General features: G+C 40.6%; 2 protein-coding genes across 3 annotated transcripts in view; both read left to right on the forward strand.

Annotated features, from left to right (window-relative positions):
* Positions 1 to 23,027, forward strand: part of mtgo (miles to go) — a 596,892-nt gene that overhangs the window by 104,835 nt on the left and 469,030 nt on the right. The window contains exon 1 of one of the 2 annotated variants that reach the window (XM_083118287.1): positions 5,628 to 5,957. The exons of the other annotated variant lie outside the window; for it this stretch is intronic. The gene's annotated coding sequence lies outside the window, so the exon portion shown is untranslated. Of the gene's footprint in view, positions 1 to 5,627; positions 5,958 to 23,027 lie in introns of those variants that run through there. 2 annotated transcript variants of the gene reach the window in all.
* On the forward strand, positions 13,079 to 17,590 carry LOC145984876 (uncharacterized). The gene has a single exon (XM_083118251.1). It carries the CDS (start codon positions 13,079 to 13,081, stop codon positions 17,588 to 17,590), a length of 4,512 nt encoding a protein of 1,503 aa, XP_082974377.1.

The following is a 23,027-nucleotide window of genomic DNA, read 5'->3' on the forward strand; positions in this document are numbered from 1 at the left end:
CTTGGAGAGTTGTGGTGATCACATCATATGAAAAACATGCAAGAACAAGAATATATGGAACCCTACTCATATATTTAGGAAACTTTACCTACCCTAACAGTAAGAAAATACCGAGGAAACTCTAAAATAAACAAACTTTCCTACGAAGCAAACCAAAAATACCGTAGTGGAAGTCAATAAACCCTAACAACAACAACAAGATTCAACAACTTCATCAAAACAAAAAACAACAACAATAATAATAATAATACTAATAATAATAGTAATAATAAAGTTTGTGGGTACAGTTTTACTTAAAAGTACTTCTTCCTTAGTGATTAGAGAAATTCTTTAAATAAAGAACAAAACTCAAAGTTAAGAATTAATAAATATAAGATACAAAAGGCAATAAATAGAAAAATTAATAAAAGAAGTTGAAAAAAATATCTTTGCAAGTCTAAACTGGAATAAACACTCCTGCCAGAATAGATGAAATTGTGATATTAGAGTAAAAATGGAAATAAACTTTTAAAATAGCAAGTTAAAAGTTGAAAAATGTCTTTGTGAGTCCAAAATTTAATAAAAAATGTTGCCTGAATAGAAGAAATTGTGATAATAGAGTAAAAAATGGAAATAAACTTTTAAAATAACAAGTTAAAAGTTGAAAAATGTCTTTGTGAATCCAAAATTTAATAAAAAATGTTGTCTGAATAGAAGAAATTGTGATATTAGAGTAAAAAAATAAACCTAAATTTCAGCTAAAGTTGAAGAAACACAGTTTGTGTGTCTAAATTGCCATGCGAACTCTTGCTTGAATCGTTCAAATAGCGTTTTCTGAGTAAAAATACACAAAAAATGCGAAATATTGTCCCTAACAGTAAAAACATCTGGTCAATTTTACGTGAATCCTGATGTTTATAAGGCAATAATCAAATGGTCCGTGGTTCGCAACCCCGAAATAAGGGCAAATAGTGGATGCCATCCACTTTAACTTGTAGATACTGGAACTGAATGTTCCTAGTTCAGCCAAATTCCTTACGGTTTTGCTCAAATAGTCTTTGCAATGTTACGAAAGGCGGCAGAAATACCGCGTAGATTACTTCCACCAAATAAAATTGGAACCTCAAAAAAAATCAATACTCGTGTGTAAAAATTTGGCGACACTTGACTTCCATTCAACTTCGGAAGAAGACCAAGCGAAGGGGACCGTAACAATGGCGACCCTTTCTTCCCCCACGCGTGTCCATGAACGCGCGCGGTTTGGGGGTGCCGATGAATGCAACCACATAACAGGTTATTCCGTAACAGGTTAATATTATTAACATGGATTCCGCTCGCATACTTCGTTTTCATATAGAATACATCGTTCAATTTCTTCGCCTTTAAAGCGAACATGTGTTATAATATCTTCTACCTCCGATCGAACGCGTCGGCACCGGTTGAATACGGGTAAATCCGGATCGTTAATTATACCAAATATGACTCACCACCGACGCCAAAATGGCCGGACGTGACGCCTTAGAATAGGCCGAAAATGTCTTTTGTACATTAATGGAAAAACCATTAATTCCAAGTTCCCACGTGTGCATAAAGCACCCCTGACTCATATCCGGCAGAAACGCATATATAATATACAACAATAGTGTTAGGTTAGAGTAAAAACGAACTCCACAATAGTGTCTTTTGTACCTTAATGGAAAAACCATTAATTCCAAACTCCAACGTCAGTATAAATCATCTGTGACTCACATCCGGCAGAAACGCATATATAATATACAACAAAAGGTTAGCTTAGGTCGAAAACGGAATACATAATAGTGTCTTTTGTGCACTAATGGAAAACCATTAATTTCAAACTCACACGTGTGCATGAGTCATCGATGACTCATCTCCTCCTCCACCCACGACACGTGGCGCTAGATTAATTAACAATAGCGTCACCCCTCGAAAATGAATAAAAAACCCATTAATGTCAATTAAAGGGTCTATTGTTAGGTACTAACTCCAGTGAAATCTACTTATTTTCATGTTAATTTTGGGCTATATCATTTTGTACGCATGTCGCTACCCGTGATTTTCAGGTATGCAGCTAGCCGCTTCCCGGGTACAGGTAAAGAGGTGGTTATTTGAAAGTACCAATGTCTTTGTTTTTATTCGATATGGCTTATCACTATGCACTGTCGGTCACCGGTTCCTACACACGAACTTAACCTGGACCGTAACGCTATTTCGCTTGTCCGAGGGAGATTTTGCCGCCTCTATCTAGGTAGTGGTAGCATTTGTTTTCCCGGGCAAGGGAGGGCGTTTCACAGTGGTTTCATCTATTCTCGATCGATATGTCTTTCTTAATATTTTATTTTGAAAAACAGTTACTTCGTAGCCTTATTTTACTATAAAAGTATGTTTCACATCGCTCTGTTATGTAATCCGGACAATTTGGAAAAGTCTTGAAATTTGCAGAGAAAAAGTACTTTTTTTTTTTTTGTAAAATTTCTTAACGTGCTTAATTTGACCGGACGAAGTGGGAATTCCAATTCGTTCACAACACGGACAACAAATGCAAATCGACGAGTGTTTTTCTTCCTCGTGCATTTGTATGCAATTCTCTCTCTTCTGAATATTGGCTTCTAGGTGCTGAAGCAATGCACGTATCTCTCTCAGTCCTGCATCCCTTTTGTTGGGGCGCGAAAAATGTACCCCCGGGCTTCTTTCAGATTGAACCGGATACAAGCTTTGTGACTGCTCATGCACAGCACACACAAAAACTCATTAGGCAAAATGGCGGTGAGATAGCTTTTCCCCTTGTAATCCTTTTCTCTTTTTTCGTTTGCATTTATTCTGGGTGTTTCAGAGCAAAATATTGACCCAGAACTTCACCTTTGTAGCACACTGGCGTTAGTGTCTGCTCATGGAACAATAGTCTAAACGCGTCTTACTCATTGGCGGATTTAACAAAATTAAGGTCGAGCAACACAATATCGAATCCTTTCATGACTTTCTTCACATCCTTTTCCATTGCAGCCGAAGAATAAAACAAAGTTAAGGACAAATAAACTAATTGAAACTGAATTATCTGGATACTGGAATGTTCACCATCGGAAATCGAATTTATGACATCTTGCTCACAAATCTATCATTTTAATACTACTCCATTGGGGAGGCCTTCAAAGGATAAAGGCCGTGTCCGAAAGGTGCAGAACCGTACTTGAAGCGAGCATCCTCCGAGAATGGTCTCGCAGGCCGGTCTTGAAATCGTGGACTGGAAGTGAAAAGTTTTCCGAATTGCCCTTCGACTGCAGCGCCAAATACAATCAGTAGATAAAACTGATGACACGTTGTTTCCCCCGCGTTTTAGACACTTGTTTCTCACCACAGGAATCGCATAACATTTTCAACTCTTCTTATTCATACATTCACACATTAGAAGAACTTCAACCAACAACTTGCTGGCCTATAACGTATATTTAATCTATGTTGCTAGCTTTCTACCTTCGTGATTTCAAACGAAGGGACAACGAGTGCGGAAGTCACGTGATCAAGCCTGCAATCATGCGTGCTCCACGGTATGGTTCTCATTGCTCCTGTACTTGGCGCTTTCGAACTGCACTTGGTGACGTCACTTCCGTCAAGACTATACTTTAAGTCTGCTCTTTGTATACCTTTCGGACATAGCCAGAATATGGAGGCAGAGCTTAAACGCAAATTTACCGTAATGGAGGTAAAGAAGAAATATGTATTATAGTTCACACACACACATATGCAGGTCTTTCCGATGTTTCTGATAATTATTTTGACGCAGAAAGTGAATTCTCGACTTTCATTTTTTTTAATCATTGCTAATTCAAGTACTGTAGAATTGACTCTTCTTCACAAAACTGCTAATACTGTAGCCTTGCAATCAAGAGGTCCCACATTCGATTTCCAGTGGAGGCTCTTGGCACACTGGATACTGGAAGACTTAATTGCTTATCTGAATGCAAAGTAAGCCGAAAACAAACTTTGCTGAACTTCGCAATATGGTATTCTCTGCATTTAGTATATCTACACATACTTCCTTTGTTACATCTTATGATTGTACTTATTCTGGACTTATGCATATTTGTGCCCCTCCCAGAAAATAATTCTGGATCCGCGGGTGGTCTCATTTATCGCAGAAGAGTACCGAGAGTGGAGGTTAAGGGCTCAAACGAAACTCCTGGCGCAAGAGCCCTTCAAGGGCCAGGGCTTGTCAGCGCATGGGACCCTATGGACGGTGTTTTCTAATTTTCGAGACATAGATGCATATCTTTCATGTTGTACTCACGGTGTTTTCGAGCTCCCATCGGGGATCGAACCCGGAATCGCTCGCACGAGGCGAGAGCGCTAACCATTTGGCCTCGTAGGAGCTCGGAGGTTCACTCCCTCGCAAATCTTGTAAAATGTATTAGAAATAGCTGCCTTTGAATAATTTGAAAATGAAATATGTCAACCTAGAGCTATTGTCTCCACCGTAGTGGAGTTATGAAGTTAGGAATGATGTCGAGACGATACCTGACACAGTCCAGTCAATGAGGAAAACCTGTCTCGTGTCAATCCAAACCCGTCTGTAAATACTGTATGAAGGATATCTACCACGAAACAACCGTGCCAAGTGCATTTTCCAGGTTTACAACAGCTGGAGTGAACCAAATAAACCAGGAAATTGGTTGTTGCGGAGGAGGCCATTTTTCATAGGGTGATATTCCTTGCCCTGCTAACCTCTTCCGAAATTTGTTTTGCAGAGGAGACCATATTTTGCAGTCCCCCTCTACATTTCTAATGGAGGTCCACATTTCCCTTTTTTGTGTTCGCAGTTTGCAGCTTAATGTCCATGATCGACTTAGGGGACCCTATTTTCTGGGGACGGACCCAATATTATGTGTGTGTGTGTGTGTGTACACAGGGGTAGACAAAACTAAAAAGAATTCAGCCCCCTTTTCCCAGGAGCCTTCTTCCCTCTACCCCCTCCCCCGAAATACGGACTTAGAAAGCCATGAATCCAACCAAGATAAAGGTGCACATTTTGAAAAGCGACCTTAAGAGGTTTGATTATTAATTAATACAAGATTGGATTAAAAATAATTAATTATTGTGCCGGAGTGACCTTATATGCCAACTGTACCATATCGATGCTGATTTTAAAATTTGTCTAGCAACAGTGCAAAAATTTACAACGGCATATTTATTATTCTGATTTAATAATACACGTGATAGAGAAAACACACAAAAACGAAAAAAAACATATACTATACTTTTTAAAAAAAAGGTAATGGAAATTTCTTTATCTGAACTTTAGTTATTAAAAAATATATAAATAAATTTGAAAATTCAGGCGCCATGGCGACCGGACGCCCTGTATTCTTTTACCCCTGTGTGTATATATGAAAGCTTATATATGTATGTATAAAAGCATTTACAAGAGGTTTATTACTGTGGAAATGTGTTTAGCTGGAAAACTTATCGTAGCGCCACTTGCGCTCTACCATTCCACTGCTCTTATCAAGCGGTGTTGATCGACCTTATTATAAACACAATAACGACATCACAATGCAACGTTCCGATCGAGCTATAGAATGTCAAATGAAATACAGTTGGCACATAATGCCAGTCGGGCACTGTCGGTTTTCACTCGGTGATGACGTGCGCTGTGAGGAAGCTGTTTAAAGAATGATACGCGATATTCCGCTTTCTGGCAAACTTGATAATTCCTTATTTATTGTGCACCTGCAGACTTCGGTGGGACCTTTATCATCTGTCCTCGGTACGTGCCTGCGCTTGTGTCAAAACCTGGCGTCGTTTGAGAAAATACGGGAATTGTTTTGACGTGTTGTCTGTTATACGTGTATAGTGTGCGGCGGAGGACAGGAAATAGTTGCGTGCTATTGGGTCTACGTGGATGCACTGTTATATCGGCAGCTAGAAGAGCGAGTGTTGGAAGCGAATCCCTCCATAAATGAACGGTGCGTATAGCCTCTATAGTTTATAAAGATAAGCAACAATCCACTCTTCTTTATCTGCATTTATTGTCGTTTCGGTTTGCAAGTGATCCATCACGTTCAGACAGTCGTGTCTTCATTGTTGAATATTCAACGTAGCGTGATGACGTTTCACTATGACATACGTGATTTTGCGTTAATTCCATGCATGGAATTTTTAAGTCATTTTCTTGTGTTCTTTTTCTCCATTTATGGTTTTCTATTTCTGTTTCTATAACTTCGCCTTCATTCCTTTGTCTTAGAATGTATTATTTTTAGTTTTCTAGTTTATTCTCTCTTCTGTTGATTATTTCTATACTTCCTCTTTACTCTCTGTTTGGTCTCGTTCATATCTTTACACTTTCTTTATTTATTTCTTTCGCCTATTATCTTTCTTTCTCGAACTTCTTTTTTTACGTCTCCCCCCTCTATCACTTTCTTTTATTTTTCTTAAAATAGTTATATTTTACGATGGCCCGTAAACATGACGTCACGGTTTACAACACATTATATAAGATAGATCGGTATCCGAACGCGTTAAGTGGTATACTGTTGATCTCACAACCGAAATTCCTGGGTTCAAATGAAAGCCCGAACGTGGATATTGTTTGTGAGGGCCTCATCATCATTTCCATCACTCATCCTCATCGTCGCGATTATCCAAAAGTAGCAGAATAAAACGTGTGTGCGTGACCCATGGTCCAACTTCAGAGCACTTTTTTTTTTTTTTTTTTTTGCACCCCTTTAGAATTTTTTTTTGCTGGAGTCTATGATTCTTTCTTGGGACAACTGGGAGGGCATATGTTGCCAAATATTTGGAGAATGATTTTTGAAACCTTATTTTTTGACTTTTAAATCCAACATTAATTCTATAACTAAGTTTAGCTTGCTAAAACAGCATTTCACTTTAAACACACGCAGGCCCGTTGCCAACCTGATAATCATGCATAACATGTTGGGCAACACCAGGGTGCGATATCATTGAAAACTGGTGTGTAGGGTAGAGTTCTTCATCTACAAACCCCCTCCCCCACAAACATATGTGTAAATTACACGGTACATATTTGTAATGTTGTTAAATGTACAAATATATTACTCAATTAAAAATATATTATTATTAATTACATAAAGGAAATTTATTCGTTACTTTTATACATATCAGATTGCAAACAGCTAATTCCTTTACTAACTGGTTAAAAATGTTAATAAATTATGAAATTGTTCAAGTAATTTTATTAGGTGTAAGTTTTTGTTTAGTTTGTGCTTTATGTTAATATAAATCAATTAGATTTCATACTTATTATTTTCTTGCATTCTTGTTTTGTGTAATTATTGTGCGTATTGGTGTAGATTTGTTAATGATCTCTTGAGAGAGAGAGAGAATGCATTCAACACTCACAACCACATTAATTTGTGTGTGTTTTCGATATTATTCTTAGAAAAGCATATTTGAAATTAAAAGTAATTGCTTATCTTTTGTTATGACAAAACCTCTCCCCCCCGGAAATTTTTGGTGGGGGATTTTTTAGGCCAAGATTTTTTACCCCCCTTCCCCCAGGATTTCGCACAACACTGTCATCATGTAATCAAGGAATTCGATTTACCCTTGGGCCTCATTTCAGTGATTCGCATCGCAGGGCCTCTCCGATAGCGTAGTCGTAATGCCGTCATCTTAAAAACGGGATCTCGGGTTCGATATCCAGTGGAGGTGCATTGCACCGTGGCTCAGATCTCACTTAAAACTGCAGGTTTATTCCTGAATAACCTATCTGAGCAGAAAGTGGACTCCAGATACACATATTAAGTATGGAAGGATTTAAAGTTGTTTTTTTTTTTTTCTATAAATAGCCCACACAGGAAAAAGTGATTTGTTTCGGTGAACAGAAGCCGTTTGGTTATGTTTTTGGTAACCATAAGAAATAAACTCTTAGCCGATAGTTAAATTTTAACCAAATTTTCTAACTCTTAACAAATGTGCACGATTACTAAAACAAATTGGTACTGGTCGTCTTTTGTTTGCCGCCTACTGAAACAAATGTTTGGTTGTCTAAAACTATTTTTTGGTTATCCCGAACAAACTCCCTCCTGTGTATATAATATGTACAGTCACCGGCAATAAAAATGAAACGCCTAGATCCTGAAGTACTAGCTTCCCTGCAAGGCGTTATGTGTGTTGCATAACTCTACAGCGATAAGTGGATTGTAATAGCAAATGTTCAATGGCAACTTCTACCACCGCCGTAGAGGTAGGCAACACACACAACGCCTTGCAGGAAACATTTTTATTGCCTGTGACTGTACATTCATCGACATAAAAATACTAGTTTCTGGAACGGTTTATAGGATAGATAGTAAATGGTGTCTTTCGGGAGGATGTGGGGGCTATGTCCCAAAATCTACCGTTAGCTGCGCCTATTGAGAGCGAAGATAAATTTGTCTCAATGTATTCGTTTGTCGAATAAATCCCCAGTGCGATTGCTACGTGAATCAAATCTAGTTATAATTCTGTAATAGATATTTACTTCAATTCCTTAATAGTTTAGTGTAATTATCAGTGGCGTTGATGAGGTGCCCTCAGACCCCGCGATTAAGTTTGTTTCTTATTTCTAACCATTGTTAAATTGGTAATATTTAAAATATACGAATGTTTCGTCGTAGAGCGCACTGTTAACCACTCCACCACGAAGGTCGGCTCATTCAACATGGAGACAGTGAAACCGGTGGTGAGATGACGGCGCTGATGATCTTAGCTGGGGAGTGTATAAGCATAATTTCCTAACTGGGGGATAGCATCCCCTGTGTCCCTTCCTCCCTCAACTCGAGCACTGCCAACAAGTAAACATAGCGTCGGCACTCCTGGAAATGTTAAACACAGACGTTCATTTGTGCAAATCATACATATAGACGCGATGAGTACAGAATTTAGATAAATTATGAGAAGAAAACTTTCGAATTTAAATTTCGATATATCATATTGGATAAGGAAAGGAGAATAATTATAAATTGAAATTATGTGCACCATAATATATTCTTTTACTATTAGATTGGTTATAGTATAAAACCTGTTAATACTTTCAGAACAGCCATAATATTGTCGGATGGCAGTCAGTTGACGGTCAGTTTTTTTTCTGTGTATTATTATTGATTGATTGCTTTTATTATTTAGCCTCGCTTTTCTGTCACTTTTGGTTAATGGTAACGATGAAGATGAGTGATGATATTATGAAATTGGTAAAGGGACACTCTCAAAGAACACGTGCCCAGGTCGGAATTCGAACCCGCGACCCCTGTCGTCGCCGGTTCTTTGTGTTATACTATAAAGTTGTAAGATTTTTTGCCAGTTTATTAGATGATGATTTATTGGAGATAGTACCCAGAACGAGATGGGACCGAAACTTTGTGTACACCAAGTGTACTTTACTATGAAACTTTTTTCAGGTATACCAAGAGGATATCTACCGATTATTTATAAACGTCATATATTTTGATTGTATTAATTACAGACCACAATGTCTTTCCCCCTCTCAGAATCGAAACATATTGTTGTACCACGGAATGTACCATGTGACGTTTGCCGATGTTTTATCATCACCCTGTATGTATTCGCCGTGACTGACGACAGCAGATTGCTGAAATTAATTGAATTACAAATATTTAATTCGTAGATAACTTGCTTAATTTTATTTATTGAATAGTAAGTTCTTGTCTTGGCATCTGTGCGATATCCTAATGATTAAGTACATTTTCAAAGATGGCAACGCATTGGGTCTAGTGATTCTTGGTACTTGTGTCCAGACCAGGTATTATCGTGATAATAGCTATTTGATACCCTCCATAATGCAGTTACGTCAGTCAGTTTCCTACTTGTAACGGAAGCACAGAGAATGCTTGCGCACACGATATTTCCTTCGTCCTTGATGTGTACAGGTTAATTTTTCGCATTCTTGATTTGCAAATTTGCGGATCGATCTCAATAACTTTGTAACTTGATAACAATGCCAATCTATTCTTAATGTTATGACATGTTACGCCTTTCAAATGGCCCGTGCTTTTCTTATTGTGCGGGCTTTCCTTGTCTTTACTTTATTTCTTGTACGGCTTATGGGAATTGGCACATTTCGTCGGCTTTTCGCCATGAAATACGTATAACATGTCAGAGTATTTCATAACAGGGTTGTTGAAGGTCCAGGGACACATACATTTTAATAGGTTCTATTGGGTTACGCTGCAGCACCGGAACCATTTTCTCGCACAATTTAGATTCGGTCCAAATTGCGTGTCGTTTCATTGGAAAATTGTTTATGGACTGTATTTAAAATGACCCGAAAAAAAAATGCCTGGACCGTATTTAAATTGATCTGGTAAAAAGGTTCCTGGACCGAATTGAAATACTTTACAGATAAACAGGTTATTTACGGTCCAGAACCCATTTACGCTTGCTGATTTTCACTCCTGGACCGGAATTGAATTTATTTAAAATTCCTGGACCTTTAACAACTCTGTTTCATAACTTTCAATTATACAGATTCCTATTATATAGCAAAAATTAATTATTTAAAGTCACTAAATTGATTATAAATGATTTCTTATCTGGATAAGTCGGTTTTCTTTAAGTTACACTAAATATCTTCTTTGTACGGCTGAGCCGATACGGATACTTGAAAATTGTAATAATTAAAAGTTGTTCAAAGTATTTATTAATGCGTATTAGTGTGTAAGTATTCCATTCTAATTGTGTGCATCAATTTACCACTATTTTTACTTTAAAATATTCAAGAACCACATATCATTGAATTACATATTATGTTGTCACAAAATGCAGTTTTTTTCACAACAAAACTAACGCAAAATAAAAAGAAACGTTGATTTTTGCATAATTTAGTGCCGCGTGGCATTTTTGCGGAGCCCGAAAAAGTATCGTCAGGTATCAGTAAAAAAGTTCCAACTGATATTTTCCGATACCGATACCACTGGTAACGGCTCAGCCCTACTTTTTAGTATCGTGCACAGTATTAAGTTTCCAAAAATGGCCAAAAATGATTTCTCACAAAAGGAGTAATGTTAAATGAAAGTAAGAAACAATTAAGGACATTTTTCGACTTAAATATAAATCAGATAAAAGCTTTTTAGGTTACACAGAGTAATGCACATTCTTAGAGCCTCGGTGATCCAGTTGGCAGAATTCTGCCTTTCACCCAGGATACCCAAGTTCGATTCCGGGAGGGGGTCATTTCATCAATGTCCCTGCGTGGAGCGGTTCTGAGGTTCACCCAGCTTCTAATTAATGGGTACCTTGGCAGCCAGAGGATGGTGCTGATTACATCACATGGCCGAGATTGGGAACGTGTGAAGTCCTACCTCCCATATACCTTCACGGCATGCTATAACGTGCAGGGGTAGCAAAATAATTCCTTTTTGTATGAATTGAAGAGACATTTCTTTCCACTTTCACAAGGAAACATGACAATAGACAATACAGGTCACTCAAAACAAATAGAAAATGAGATTTTGAACAGAAAAATTGCAGTACGTGTAAAGTAAGGAGTAAAGCTGTACGTGGAACGTGGCAAGACGGCACACAGCGATGTCCGTTCAACCGTGCTAACTGCGGGCAGGCACTGCGAGTGGGTGCGTGCGGTGTTGCCACGTCCCACGTACATCTTTACTTCGCTGAATAAAATGTTTGTATAAAATCCATTTCGCAATGTGAATTGACAATGATAATGGATTTTAAAAACAGATTCAAAGAGCTTCAACACAAGATCAATTTTATATTTGTAGGACTACCCAATTCTAAGAAAAAGTTGTTTCACAAAATTGAGAAGAACTGTTTTATGACATTTTAAAATTTTAAAATTTAAGAGTTGTGTTTAAAACCTTTCTGCCTGCACCATACTAAAATTTCATCACGATCGAACAACCCGTTTTTGATTTATTGAACTCATTTGCAAAACTCCCGAAAATGGCCCTTTTTTTGTTCTCACGACGATTAAAAATATAACGAATACTCGAAAAAAGAATGATTGGCATTGATTAACGCAGCATTGAATAAGCTAAATTTTGATGTAACTAGTTTTTATGTTGGTCTACTGGTTAATTTGTACTTATTGTTTATTGAGTTGGTGTTTTAAGTCCACTTTATGCACAGTAAGGCTAATCGAAACTGGACCTACAGTTTAAAGTGGAATCCGAACCACTATGTGCCTCCACCGGGTGTTAATTTGTACTTGAAGTCCAAACTCGAGTATCTATAATTTTTAATCCTACAGTAGGAGGGGGTGTGGACTCAACAGAAGAAGACAGTGCGATTCGAGCCTAGCCGAAATTCCGTTGGTCAGGACTGTTCGGGAAAGGGCGGTGATGAGTCACAACGAGAAAAGGCAAAAACACAACTTTCTGAGGATTTAGTAGATCTGTTCGGTGAACAATGCATATAATTAGTGTTTTTTATCTTGTTTTCCATTTTTGTGTATATGTGTGAGTTATTCATGTGAAGTGTGTGGGAGTAAGAAACTGCGGAACCTACCGCATACTTGATTTCGGGAACTTACACACCCACAAGTAAATTCGGGAACGTCCCGAGAGGTGGTAAATTCGGGAACGTCCCAAGAGGTGAGCCAGGCTCTTAGCTTGGGCGTTGCCACGAGAAAAGAACAGTCGTCATCAGAGAGTCATCGTGAGAAGAACCGTGTCACACGCGCGCGGTCACAAAAGCGTTGTAGAGACATTCTACAGCCAAACAGACAGTCCTTCGTGTAGATTGTTTAGTTATTGTATAGTCCTTCGTATATGTGTATTATAGATATTAAATGTATGTATATATCGTCTTTGTGCGTCTGTTTCTTAACCAGACCCCGTGCGGGAACCGACGCATTTAGGATAATTCGGGCCAGGGTGGAGTTCAGCCAGTTAGCCAATGTAGTGCGGGGCTTTCTGGAAACTGACACTCATCAAATGGTCCTCCGGGCCGGATGCGTCGCAATTGTAGTATTCGTGCCGTATTCCGGTAGTTTGTCGTCGGGAAATCAACGAGCCAGAAGAAGAGTCAACGTGCCACACCCTCGGTCCGCCATATGCGTTTAGCGTCTCTTGTACGACGAGTCAACATGGAGCAGTTACAGGCGTCAAAGACAGTCCTCAAGCGGGAAGTTACTCGGATTGAAAACAAGTCAGCTTCACCAACGCTGGAAGGTGCTACACTTCAAGTCTACATAGACAAGGTCCTTCAACTAAGTGCAGACTGTAGTGCATTACTTGTGAATCTCGCTAAACAGTGCGAAGAAACATTGTTCTCTGAGTACTACGATGAACTGAGTGCGGTGCAAGACCGATTAGAGTTCTTGTTGGGCTCCCTGTACCAAAAACAGAAGGAAGCCGTTTCTCCCGTTGTCGCGGTCGCGGTGAACAGTGATGCGAAAAGTGACGTTCGGTTACCAAAACTAACATTACCAGAATTCAGTGGTGACATTCATCAATGGTTGTCATTTCGGGACTTATTTGTGGCATCGGTTCATGACAACAAACACCTCAGTGGCGCTCAGAAGTTGCAGTACTTGAATTCGGCATTAAAGGGTGAACCGTCATTATTAATCCAGTCCATCGCAATAACGGATGCAAACTACGAGGAGGCGTGGAATCTGCTAGTTTCGCGGTACCAAAACAAAAGAGAGATAGTGAACAGCACGATTAATCGCTTGGTTAATCAACCTTGTGTGCCATCACGCTCGGCTACAGGGTTACGCAAGCTCATTGACGTCACTTCTGAGTGTGTGCGTGTGCTGAAGGTTTTGGACATCCCTGTAGAGGCTTGGGATGCAATTTTAGTCTTTCACACCACCGACAAGTTGGATGCAGAATCTAGGCAACAGTGGGAACTTTCCCTGAAGAATGCAGAAGTGCCTAAGTTCGAGGACCTGACTACGTTCCTGGATGTGCGTGCCAGAGCTCTAGCAGCGTCTACGGTGACCTCCAGCCTCCCAATGTCCAACAAACCCCCTCCCAGGTCTACTGATCGTCAAGTAAAGAAGAATGTGAATTCGTATCACACAGGTGCTGAAACTGTGTGTCCTAAATGCCGCGGACACCACAGGTTGCATACTTGTCAGAAGTATCAACAAATGTCGGTGAAAGAACGGTACTATTTTGTGAAAAGCAACAATCTGTGCTACAACTGTTTGCAATTGAATTGTAACGTCGGAAAGTGTACTTCGCGCACGTGTATGGTGTGCTTTAGAAAGCACCACACATCCCTTCACTTCTCTCCTAGTGAAAATCCCAGTTCTACGCGGCAAGTAACGTCCCACATCGCCAGCAAGAAGAAAGCCATTCCGTTGCAGGAAGTTCTCTTGTCTACAGCCACCGTGGGCGTGAGGGATAGACATAACAACGTTCGGCATTTTCGTGCACTCTTAGATACGGGCTCCGAGTGTACATTTGTCACGGAAGACTGTAGTCAGCAATTAGGCCTTCAAAAGAAACACATCAGTGTTGCCATATCCGGTATTTCGGCAACCGGTATCGGTACTTCTCGTTCCATGGTGGACCTACAGTTTAGGTCAAAAGCGGGCAACGAAACGTACACCACCAAAGCCATCGTTGTGAAGAAGATTACAAATAATTTGCCCAAGCAGCAATTCACTTTTGATCAACAGTGGACTCACCTACATAACCTTGATCTTGCCGACCCGTCCTTCAACAAACCAGGGAAAATAGACATTTTATTTGGTGCGGACATTGTTCCCTTACTTTTAAGACCTGAGAAAGTCGCAGGTCCAGTAGGTACACCGACAGCCATAAGTACTTCACTTGGGTGGATTCTTATGGGCAGAATTAACGTTCCGCGCAATAAACGCGCAGTGTCATCACATCATGCGTCATGTAGTGATCTGGACGCTACCCTACAGCGCTTCTGGGAAATAGAGACTGTGCCATCGGTAAAACTGTACAACGAAGAAGAAAACGTTTGTGAACAACATTTTCGGAAAACACACGCACGTGACATCGACGGTCGTTATGTTGTGAGATTGCCCTTCCGAGAACAAAGCGGTGTTCTGGGTGCTTCACGTTCCCTAGCGGTGCAGCGTCTCAAACAAATGGAGAGACAACTCGTCAAGAATCCACAACGTCAACAAAAGTATGCTGAGTGTATGCAGGAATACATAGACTTGGGTCATATGAGCGTCATTTCGAATTCAGAATTACCTGTGTCCCAAGAAAGCAGTTGCTACCTCCCACACCATAGTGTCATCAAAATGGACAGTTCCACAACGGCTTTACGGATCGTGTACGACGCCAGTGCGAAGACGACGACAGGAGTTTCCCTCAACGATAAGTTGCTTGTAGGCCCTAAGATACAAGACGACATAATGCCTTTGTTGCTACGTTTTCGTACGTATCAAATAGCCCTTACTTCGGACGTTGTCAAAATGTTTCGACAGGTGAAATTACACCCAGATGATGCAGAATATCATCGCATTGTGTGGAGGAAGTCACCGAAAGAAGAGATACGAGACTTCAGATTAGAGAGACTGACGTTTGGTACGGCTAGTGCTCCTTTCTTAGCCACCAGGTGTTTACAACAGCTGGCCCGCGACGAAGAGGCAGACTTTCCTGAAGCAGCGGCGATTACATTGAGAGACTTTTTTGTAGACAATCTAGTGACTGGCAGTGATACAGTAACGCAAGCTATCGCGTTACAAAAACAAATAAGTGAACTTCTACAAAGAGGTGTTTTCGAATTGCGGAAATGGTGCTCGAACAATACACGAGTACTGAATGAAATCCCGGTACATTTGCGAGAAACGAACTTTGGATTGGATGTGAGCATAAATGAACATATAAAAGCACTCGGGATCGAATGGCATCCAGCGAGTGACGAATTCGCGATATCAGTGACGCAACCCGCAATTCGTGAGCAATTGACCAAGCGCATTTTGTTATCAGACATCGCGAAAATATTTGACCCCCTAGGGTGGATATCTCCAGTAACTGTCAAAGCAAAGATCTTCATGCAAACACTTTGGCAAGTTAAACTTGACTGGGACGATGTACTTCCACCAGAACTAGAAATTGCATGGCGAAGTTTTCGGGCGGAGTTGCATAAGTTGCAGGATGTTAAGGTGCCTAGGCGCATCGTGTCTTCAAAACCGCTAACGTGCGAACTGATAGGCTTTTGTGACAGTTCCGAGCGGGCCTATGCGGCCACTGCCTATTTACGTTCTACATACAGCGACGGCAGTATTGAAGTGCATCTTGTAGCAAGCAAAACGAGAGTCGCGCCTCTGAAGAAAGTGACTCTCCCGAGACTCGAACTTTGTGCTGCAGTGTTACTCATACGTTTGCTGCAGACAATAAAGGAAGCTCTTCATTTGAACATTACAGAGATCCGTGCATTTACTGACTCTACAATAGTTTTGTGTTGGATAAACTCTTCTCCTTCTAATTGGCGTACATTTATTGCCAACAGAGTTGCTAAAATACACGACGTTCTCCCTGCAGAGAATTGGTTCCACGTGTGCAGTGAAGAGAATCCAGCTGATTTGGCGACAAGAGGAATTTCTCCCTCAACCCTGTTCGAACGTGATATTTGGTTCTTCGGCCCACAGTGGTTACGTAATCAGTCCTTCAATCCTACACGCACGGTCAACGCAGCAGCAACAGCTGAGGTTGAGAGAGAGAGAAAAAAGGGTCTTCTCGTATTACAGTCTTCGGTCGAGGTGGAGGAGTTATTAGTAAACAAGTATTCAAACTTATCAAAGCTCCAACGAGTAGCGGCTTGGTGCTTCAGATTTATGCATAACACCAAGCGAAGTGCTAATGAACGTCAGTTTGGACCCCTATCAGCACGCGAACTTAATCACACGTTGCTTGTGTTAGTGAAACAAGCACAAATTACAGCATTCCCTACAGAAATAAAGCATTTGAAAAAAGGGAATCCTTTGCCTTCAAACAACCCATTACTCAATTTGACTCCTTTCCTGGACCAGGAGGGAATTCTGAGAGTAGGTGGACGTTTACACAATGCACAAATGACAATTGATAAGAAACATCCCATTCTGTTACCTCGTGAACATAAACTTACAGAGCTCATCGTGAAACATGAACATTTGAAACATTTGCATGCGGGACCACAATTACTTCTCGCTGTCCTACAGCAACGTTTTTGGATTATACGAGGGAGGGACTTAATTCGAAAAATTGTGTTTAAGTGCAAAGAATGTTTTAAGGAAAAACAGTTGACAGCAACTCAACTCATGGGTAGTTTGCCAGCCCCTCGCGTCAATCCAGGCCGAGTATTTGCAAATTCAGGTGTAGATTACTGCGGCCCATTTTCAATAAAGAGTTGCCAACTCAGGTCTTCAAAAATCACCAAAGGATACGTCGCCCTTTTCGTGTGTCTTGCAACCAAAGCAATTCACTTGGAAACGGTGGGCAACAGAGTACTTGTCCAGACTCCAGCAGCGGCCCAAGTGGATGGAGAAGAAGGAAAATCTACAGATAGGAGATCTGGTGTTGTTGAAAGAAGCTACCCCTCCACAGCAATGGAAGCTAGGAAGAGTAGTGAAAGTTCATCCAGGACCAGACAAGTTAGTACGATCAGTGACAGTGCGAACAGCTGATGGGCAATACAGACGTCCAATTGTGAAACTTGCTCCTCTCCCCTATTCTAAGGAGACATAAGTGTACTACATTGAAATTATTGATTGTGGTTGAAATTAATATTTCAACGGGGGGGAGTGTGTTCGGTGAACAATGCATATAATTAGTGTTTTTTATCTTGTTTTCCATTTTTGTGTATATGTGTGAGTTATTCATGTGAAGTGTGTGGGAGTAAGAAACTGCGGAACCTACCGCATACTTGATTTCGGGAACTTACACACCCACAAGTAAATTCGGGAACGTCCCGAGAGGTGGTAAATTCGGGAACGTCCCAAGAGGTGAGCCAGGCTCTTAGCTTGGGCGTTGCCACGAGAAAAGAACAGTCGTCATCAGAGAGTCATCGTGAGAAGAACCGTGTCACACGCGCGCGGTCACAAAAGCGTTGTAGAGACATTCTACAGCCAAACAGACAGTCCTTCGTGTAGATTGTTTAGTTATTGTATAGTCCTTCGTATATGTGTATTATAGATATTAAATGTATGTATATATCGTCTTTGTGCGTCTGTTTCTTAACCAGACCCCGTGCGGGAACCGACGCATTTAGGATAATTCGGGCCAGGGTGGAGTTCAGCCAGTTAGCCAATGTAGTGCGGGGCTTTCTGGAAACTGACACTCATCAAGATCGGATTCCTTTTTACGAAATACTCTTTCGGATTATGTAAATTTCGAGGCAGTAAATGCATTTGTGTTGCTTTTTTTTCTAGTTCTCTCTCGGGCACCCTGTGAATGTGCTTGTACCCCCTTTCCTTTGTTCTCTTTCGAATCGTGCCTCTTCTCTTGTTTGCTTATCTCACCCTCTCTTTATCTGTCTCTTTGTTCTCTCACTGCCTATCTCACTCTTTCTTTCTCTCTCCCCCTTCTTTCGTTACTATAAACTTAAAATCCTGAGTGTTGGACCGATCGTGATAAATTAAGTCACAAGGAGCTGTTATGTGGCATCTTTAGAGAGAAGGGGTATGAGGCGGAGGGAGAGAGGAACGACACAGCGGGCTAATTGTGAACGAACAGGATGATGATGATAGATAGATGGAAAGAAGCATACAGAAAAGCAGCTACGTAAGTGGTGTGTAAGAATTCAACATTTGGATCGAAAATAGCGAAGTGGCAACACTGAATTTCAATCATTTAGATTTTCCCGACACTTCACACGAGAGTGTTATTGTCTTGACTCTGCAGTTTCATCCTATGGTTCATTTTTTTCCCGATGGGAATTTATGCACATGTTGAGTGTCACTTCGAAGATAAAACATAATCTCTGAGCAGCTGCGATGGATCCGTCTGTGTTGGTCTTGATTTGGCATCGGTTCATAAGCTGTCATTGATAGCACTGGCCAACACACATTTTGATGCCTCAAATGTTAGACCTGTTTCTGGGTATATTTGACGTGCTGATTCAAAAAATGGCACCAGTTTTCCTCTATCAGCTCTAGTTTTTGAGATACAGTACATATGACATACGCCACTCTCTGCTCGCCCATAATAAATATATAAAAAATCAGGATATTTTAATGTGATGTTTAAATTAATATATTTTAAGCATGAAGAAAACACATTAGAAATTAAAGGGCAAATGTTCTACCTGAAAATGTAATTATTTCATACCAAAAGCACAGATTCATGATACAAACTTTCCATCCATTCGACACACAAGCAGCTCCTTTTGTAAGGCTTCCGAGAGTGGGATCTGCCAGGACAATCCCGCATAAGATCCCAACAATAGTCTGCCATCATGTGTGTATCCCACGGTATCTGGCTTTCATTTTTTTTATGCCCTGGTGAAATCTTTCACCTGCTCTTGGCTCAAGTCACCAAGGTTCTCTGGAAAGCGATCTAATTGGCTGTGCAGATAGTGGAGTTTAACACTCATGTTACAGCCAACCCTGTTTACATGAAAGAGCATATCTTCTACTAATTGTGTGTAGTCGTCTGCCTTCTTGTTGCCAAGAAAGTTTTTCACAAGAACAAATTAAGAACAGACACATGATTCGATTTCATTCATTGATGATATGAAATGTGGCTCATTTTTAACCATTTCAAGTCTACACAAATCACTCATTGATGTTCTTGGTACTTATCTTTTCCAAGACTAAAGAGATGGCCTTGTCCTCTTCTTTCATCCTGGTGGAGTGTCCGATTGAAATAGAACCATGTTTGTTGCCATTACTTAAAATAACACACTTCAAACTACATTTTGAACTGTCAATGAAAAGACGACAATCACTTGGGTTATATTCTGACCATAAGACCAATTTTCTTCAGAAGGCTTCCGATGTCATTGCACAATACTAAGTTGTCTTCGGTAAAGAATGACAGTAAATCATTTTTTCTCCTTCGATAAAATGTAATTTGATTTTCCTTTAATCTGGAAGACTCCTTGGAGAGATTTAAGTCCATGATCAATTACTCAATTCATTCCGGTCAAAATATTCACTGTGCGAAGTTGTTTGGAAATCACTGCCACTGCTCCCACTTTCTTTACCTTGTGCGATATCAGACATGCGAGACTCGCCCCCTGAGAGCTGTGGTAGTTCACGGAAGGGTGAAACGGCAACAAGAGCAGAGTACGGAACAGATCTCCTGGCTGAAGGCAGCTCAGGTAAGACCACTTGTCGCGATTATTTCGATTGATGCCTGTGATATTAAGAATACAAAAATAACAGTCTTCAAAGTGGTTTTTCGGTTCGCTGCACACCATTGGTACTGCAAATTTCAGACAGTTCTCATTCCATTCCATTCCATTCCATTTGTCCTCTGGCGCAAATGCTCCGTACAAGTTTTTCATACAATATGAGGCGCACATGGCTTATCCTGATCTCCAAGCTGAACGCCAAAATAACCTACATATGCTCTTTTTACAACGGAAATAGGTTTCGTACTTGCTTTCAGTGTGTACTCCCCACAAATATTGCGAAATACGTCGGGATGCTTCAAGCAACTCCGCCTTGAAGTAGCCATAACGTCCACGGTGTTCGATCCGCAAGAATGATATGAGTGGGAATAGTTGTGAAACAAAGGTCAATTACATTTTTTAAAATGTGGGTAATTTAAATACATTAATTTCCAAGTCAAATAAGAAAGCTTGTCATGACATCCCGATTGCGCAGAAGAGATCTTCTATAGAGCGCAGACTAAAATTGTATACATTCATATCTATCATAGCATATCAGTATCTACGAAACTAGAGCTGATGCAGTCTATCTAATGCAAGTTTCGGAATCAGCGCCCCCAAAAATCCCAGGAACAGGCCTAAAAACCAAGGCAGAAAAAAAAAAAGAAATCGTTAAACAGGGTAGGCATTTCACGTGGCAACTTAGAATTCAACCCTACTTGCCTTTGCATATGCCTATACTTTAGTTTTAGAGTAAAGCTAGAAACAAGCTGCAGTTGCATTTACCGCGTAGTCGCTATGACCCTAGAGGCACTAATCAGGATCAAACATTACTTAGAAAGTAGAAAGTGCAAGCAGTCAAGGCCCTATGACTGCTGTGAAGGGAAGAGACTCTCCTTATCTCTTGAGGAGAAAATAGAAAAAGGACAAAGTGCTCTTCCTTCTTCTCTCTCCACAGGGGAAGAGGCAGAAAGAGAGAGGAGATAAAGACATAGAAAGGAGGGAAGGCATTTCCTCTTGACCCCTCTCTCTCTATATCTCTTCTATCCCTCTATCTCTTTCTTCTCTCTTTCTGTCTCTGTCTCTGAAGTGAAAGAAAGGGATGGAGTTCTTTCTTTCCTTTCGATATAGAGAGAGGGTGAGAGAAAGAAGGAAAAATATAATTGGAGAGAGAGAGAGAGAGACAAAAGATGGAAAGAGAGAGAGAGAGAGAGAGAGAGAGAAATAGGGAAGGGAGAGAGAGAGAAGGAAAATATAAATGAAGAGAGAAAGAAAATATTTTCCCCCACGCTCGTGGGGGTCCACTCGTAACCAAAGGTGTTCATTTTTAATTCATCTCACTCACCGTAACCCTCACACGGCATTATTCTCACGAATCACTCGCCAATGCTGGCCTGGGAATGGGTGTTCTTTGCGAGTGCTCCTTCATCAATTTCATCACGTTACTGAACCTTATCGTCGCGATCAACCAAAAGTGGCAGAAAAGCGAAGTAAAATAGACCAAATAAATCAATGAATCAGTCCATCAATTAAGAAGTAAGTTTTTAACCGAAAATATGCCATGTTCATATTTGCTATTTCCTAGCAATATATATTCATTGTACCTAGGTAAATGCAGTTTTGTACTATATTTTAACAATGCAATGGGTTCTACTATTTACTTACAGTGATCTGGTGGCCGTTATTCCTTGCTTCACCAACAGACAGTTGTATCAAACGTCCATCGTTAGTATATGAGCAATATCTTGCACTTATTTTGCGAACTAGAAAGGCTATAAGGATAAATTTTGGCGCCCCCTTTAAAAAAAAGCCTTGTATTTATGAAAAGCATAGGCGTAACTTGGCAGGGGCAAGGGGGACACTTGCTCCCCCAAATTTTCAGATTTATTAAAATGTACAAGTTCAGTATAAGTTTGTTAACCTTCTTGAACCTGAGGATAAAAGTAATAAAAAAGTAAGTTTTGTGACTTCGGAAATGTAACATTCGCCAACCTCCGTGGCGAAGTAGTTAGCACTGTGCGCTACGAACCAGGTATTCTGGATTCGAACCCCGGCCTGGGCGTGGGTGTTCTTTGTGAGTGTCAGTTCATCAGTTTGACTCTAATGAAGCAAATGTAACAGCCATTTAGCAAAGTAGTCCTCCTGGACGCTACTTTGCGATTGTGCCCGTCCAAAAGTTAAGCCCCAAGAACGATTCTGCCCCCCCCCCCTCCAAGGACACCAAGTTACGCCCATGATGAAAGGGGGTAGCAAGTAGGAAAATCCTTGATGCGTGTTATCCGGCGTGGGCACTCTGCTGCACCCACGAGTCGATCCTGCACCTCAGATGCACGCCTCCTCAGAATGCTTTGCGTAAAAGAGTCGGCGTGGGTGGCTGTGGGGGTGGCAGCGCCCTATTGACTGCCGCCCCCGCGAAACAGTGTTGCCATAAATAGGCACCTCGTCCCGAGATCCAAACTCCGCGTAGGAACGGCGCTTTGGCGTCGCCACTGGATCTGCGGAAGGCGGCTCTAGCCCACAGTGGAATAAGTCTTAGCCCAGGTAAATACGTAAGGAATCTTACGAATAATAGACGAAGACGATGATATTCTACTCTCCGAGAATTCCTTGAATTCCGGGAACAATGTGTGAATTATCTTCAGGAATGCGAAAAATTTGCACACTTAGCAAAGAAAATTATGCAAAATCTAGTCTGCATTTTTCAGCAATTTTCATATATGCCTGGATATTGCACGTGCATATAGTATTTACGTAATTCGTAAGATATAGTACGGGGCCTCTGTTCCTAA

Source organism: Lepisma saccharinum, chromosome 3 (genome assembly GCF_977018435.1).
Source record: "Lepisma saccharinum chromosome 3, izLepSacc3.1, whole genome shotgun sequence".
Taxonomy (NCBI): Eukaryota; Metazoa; Arthropoda; class Insecta; order Zygentoma; family Lepismatidae; genus Lepisma; species Lepisma saccharinum.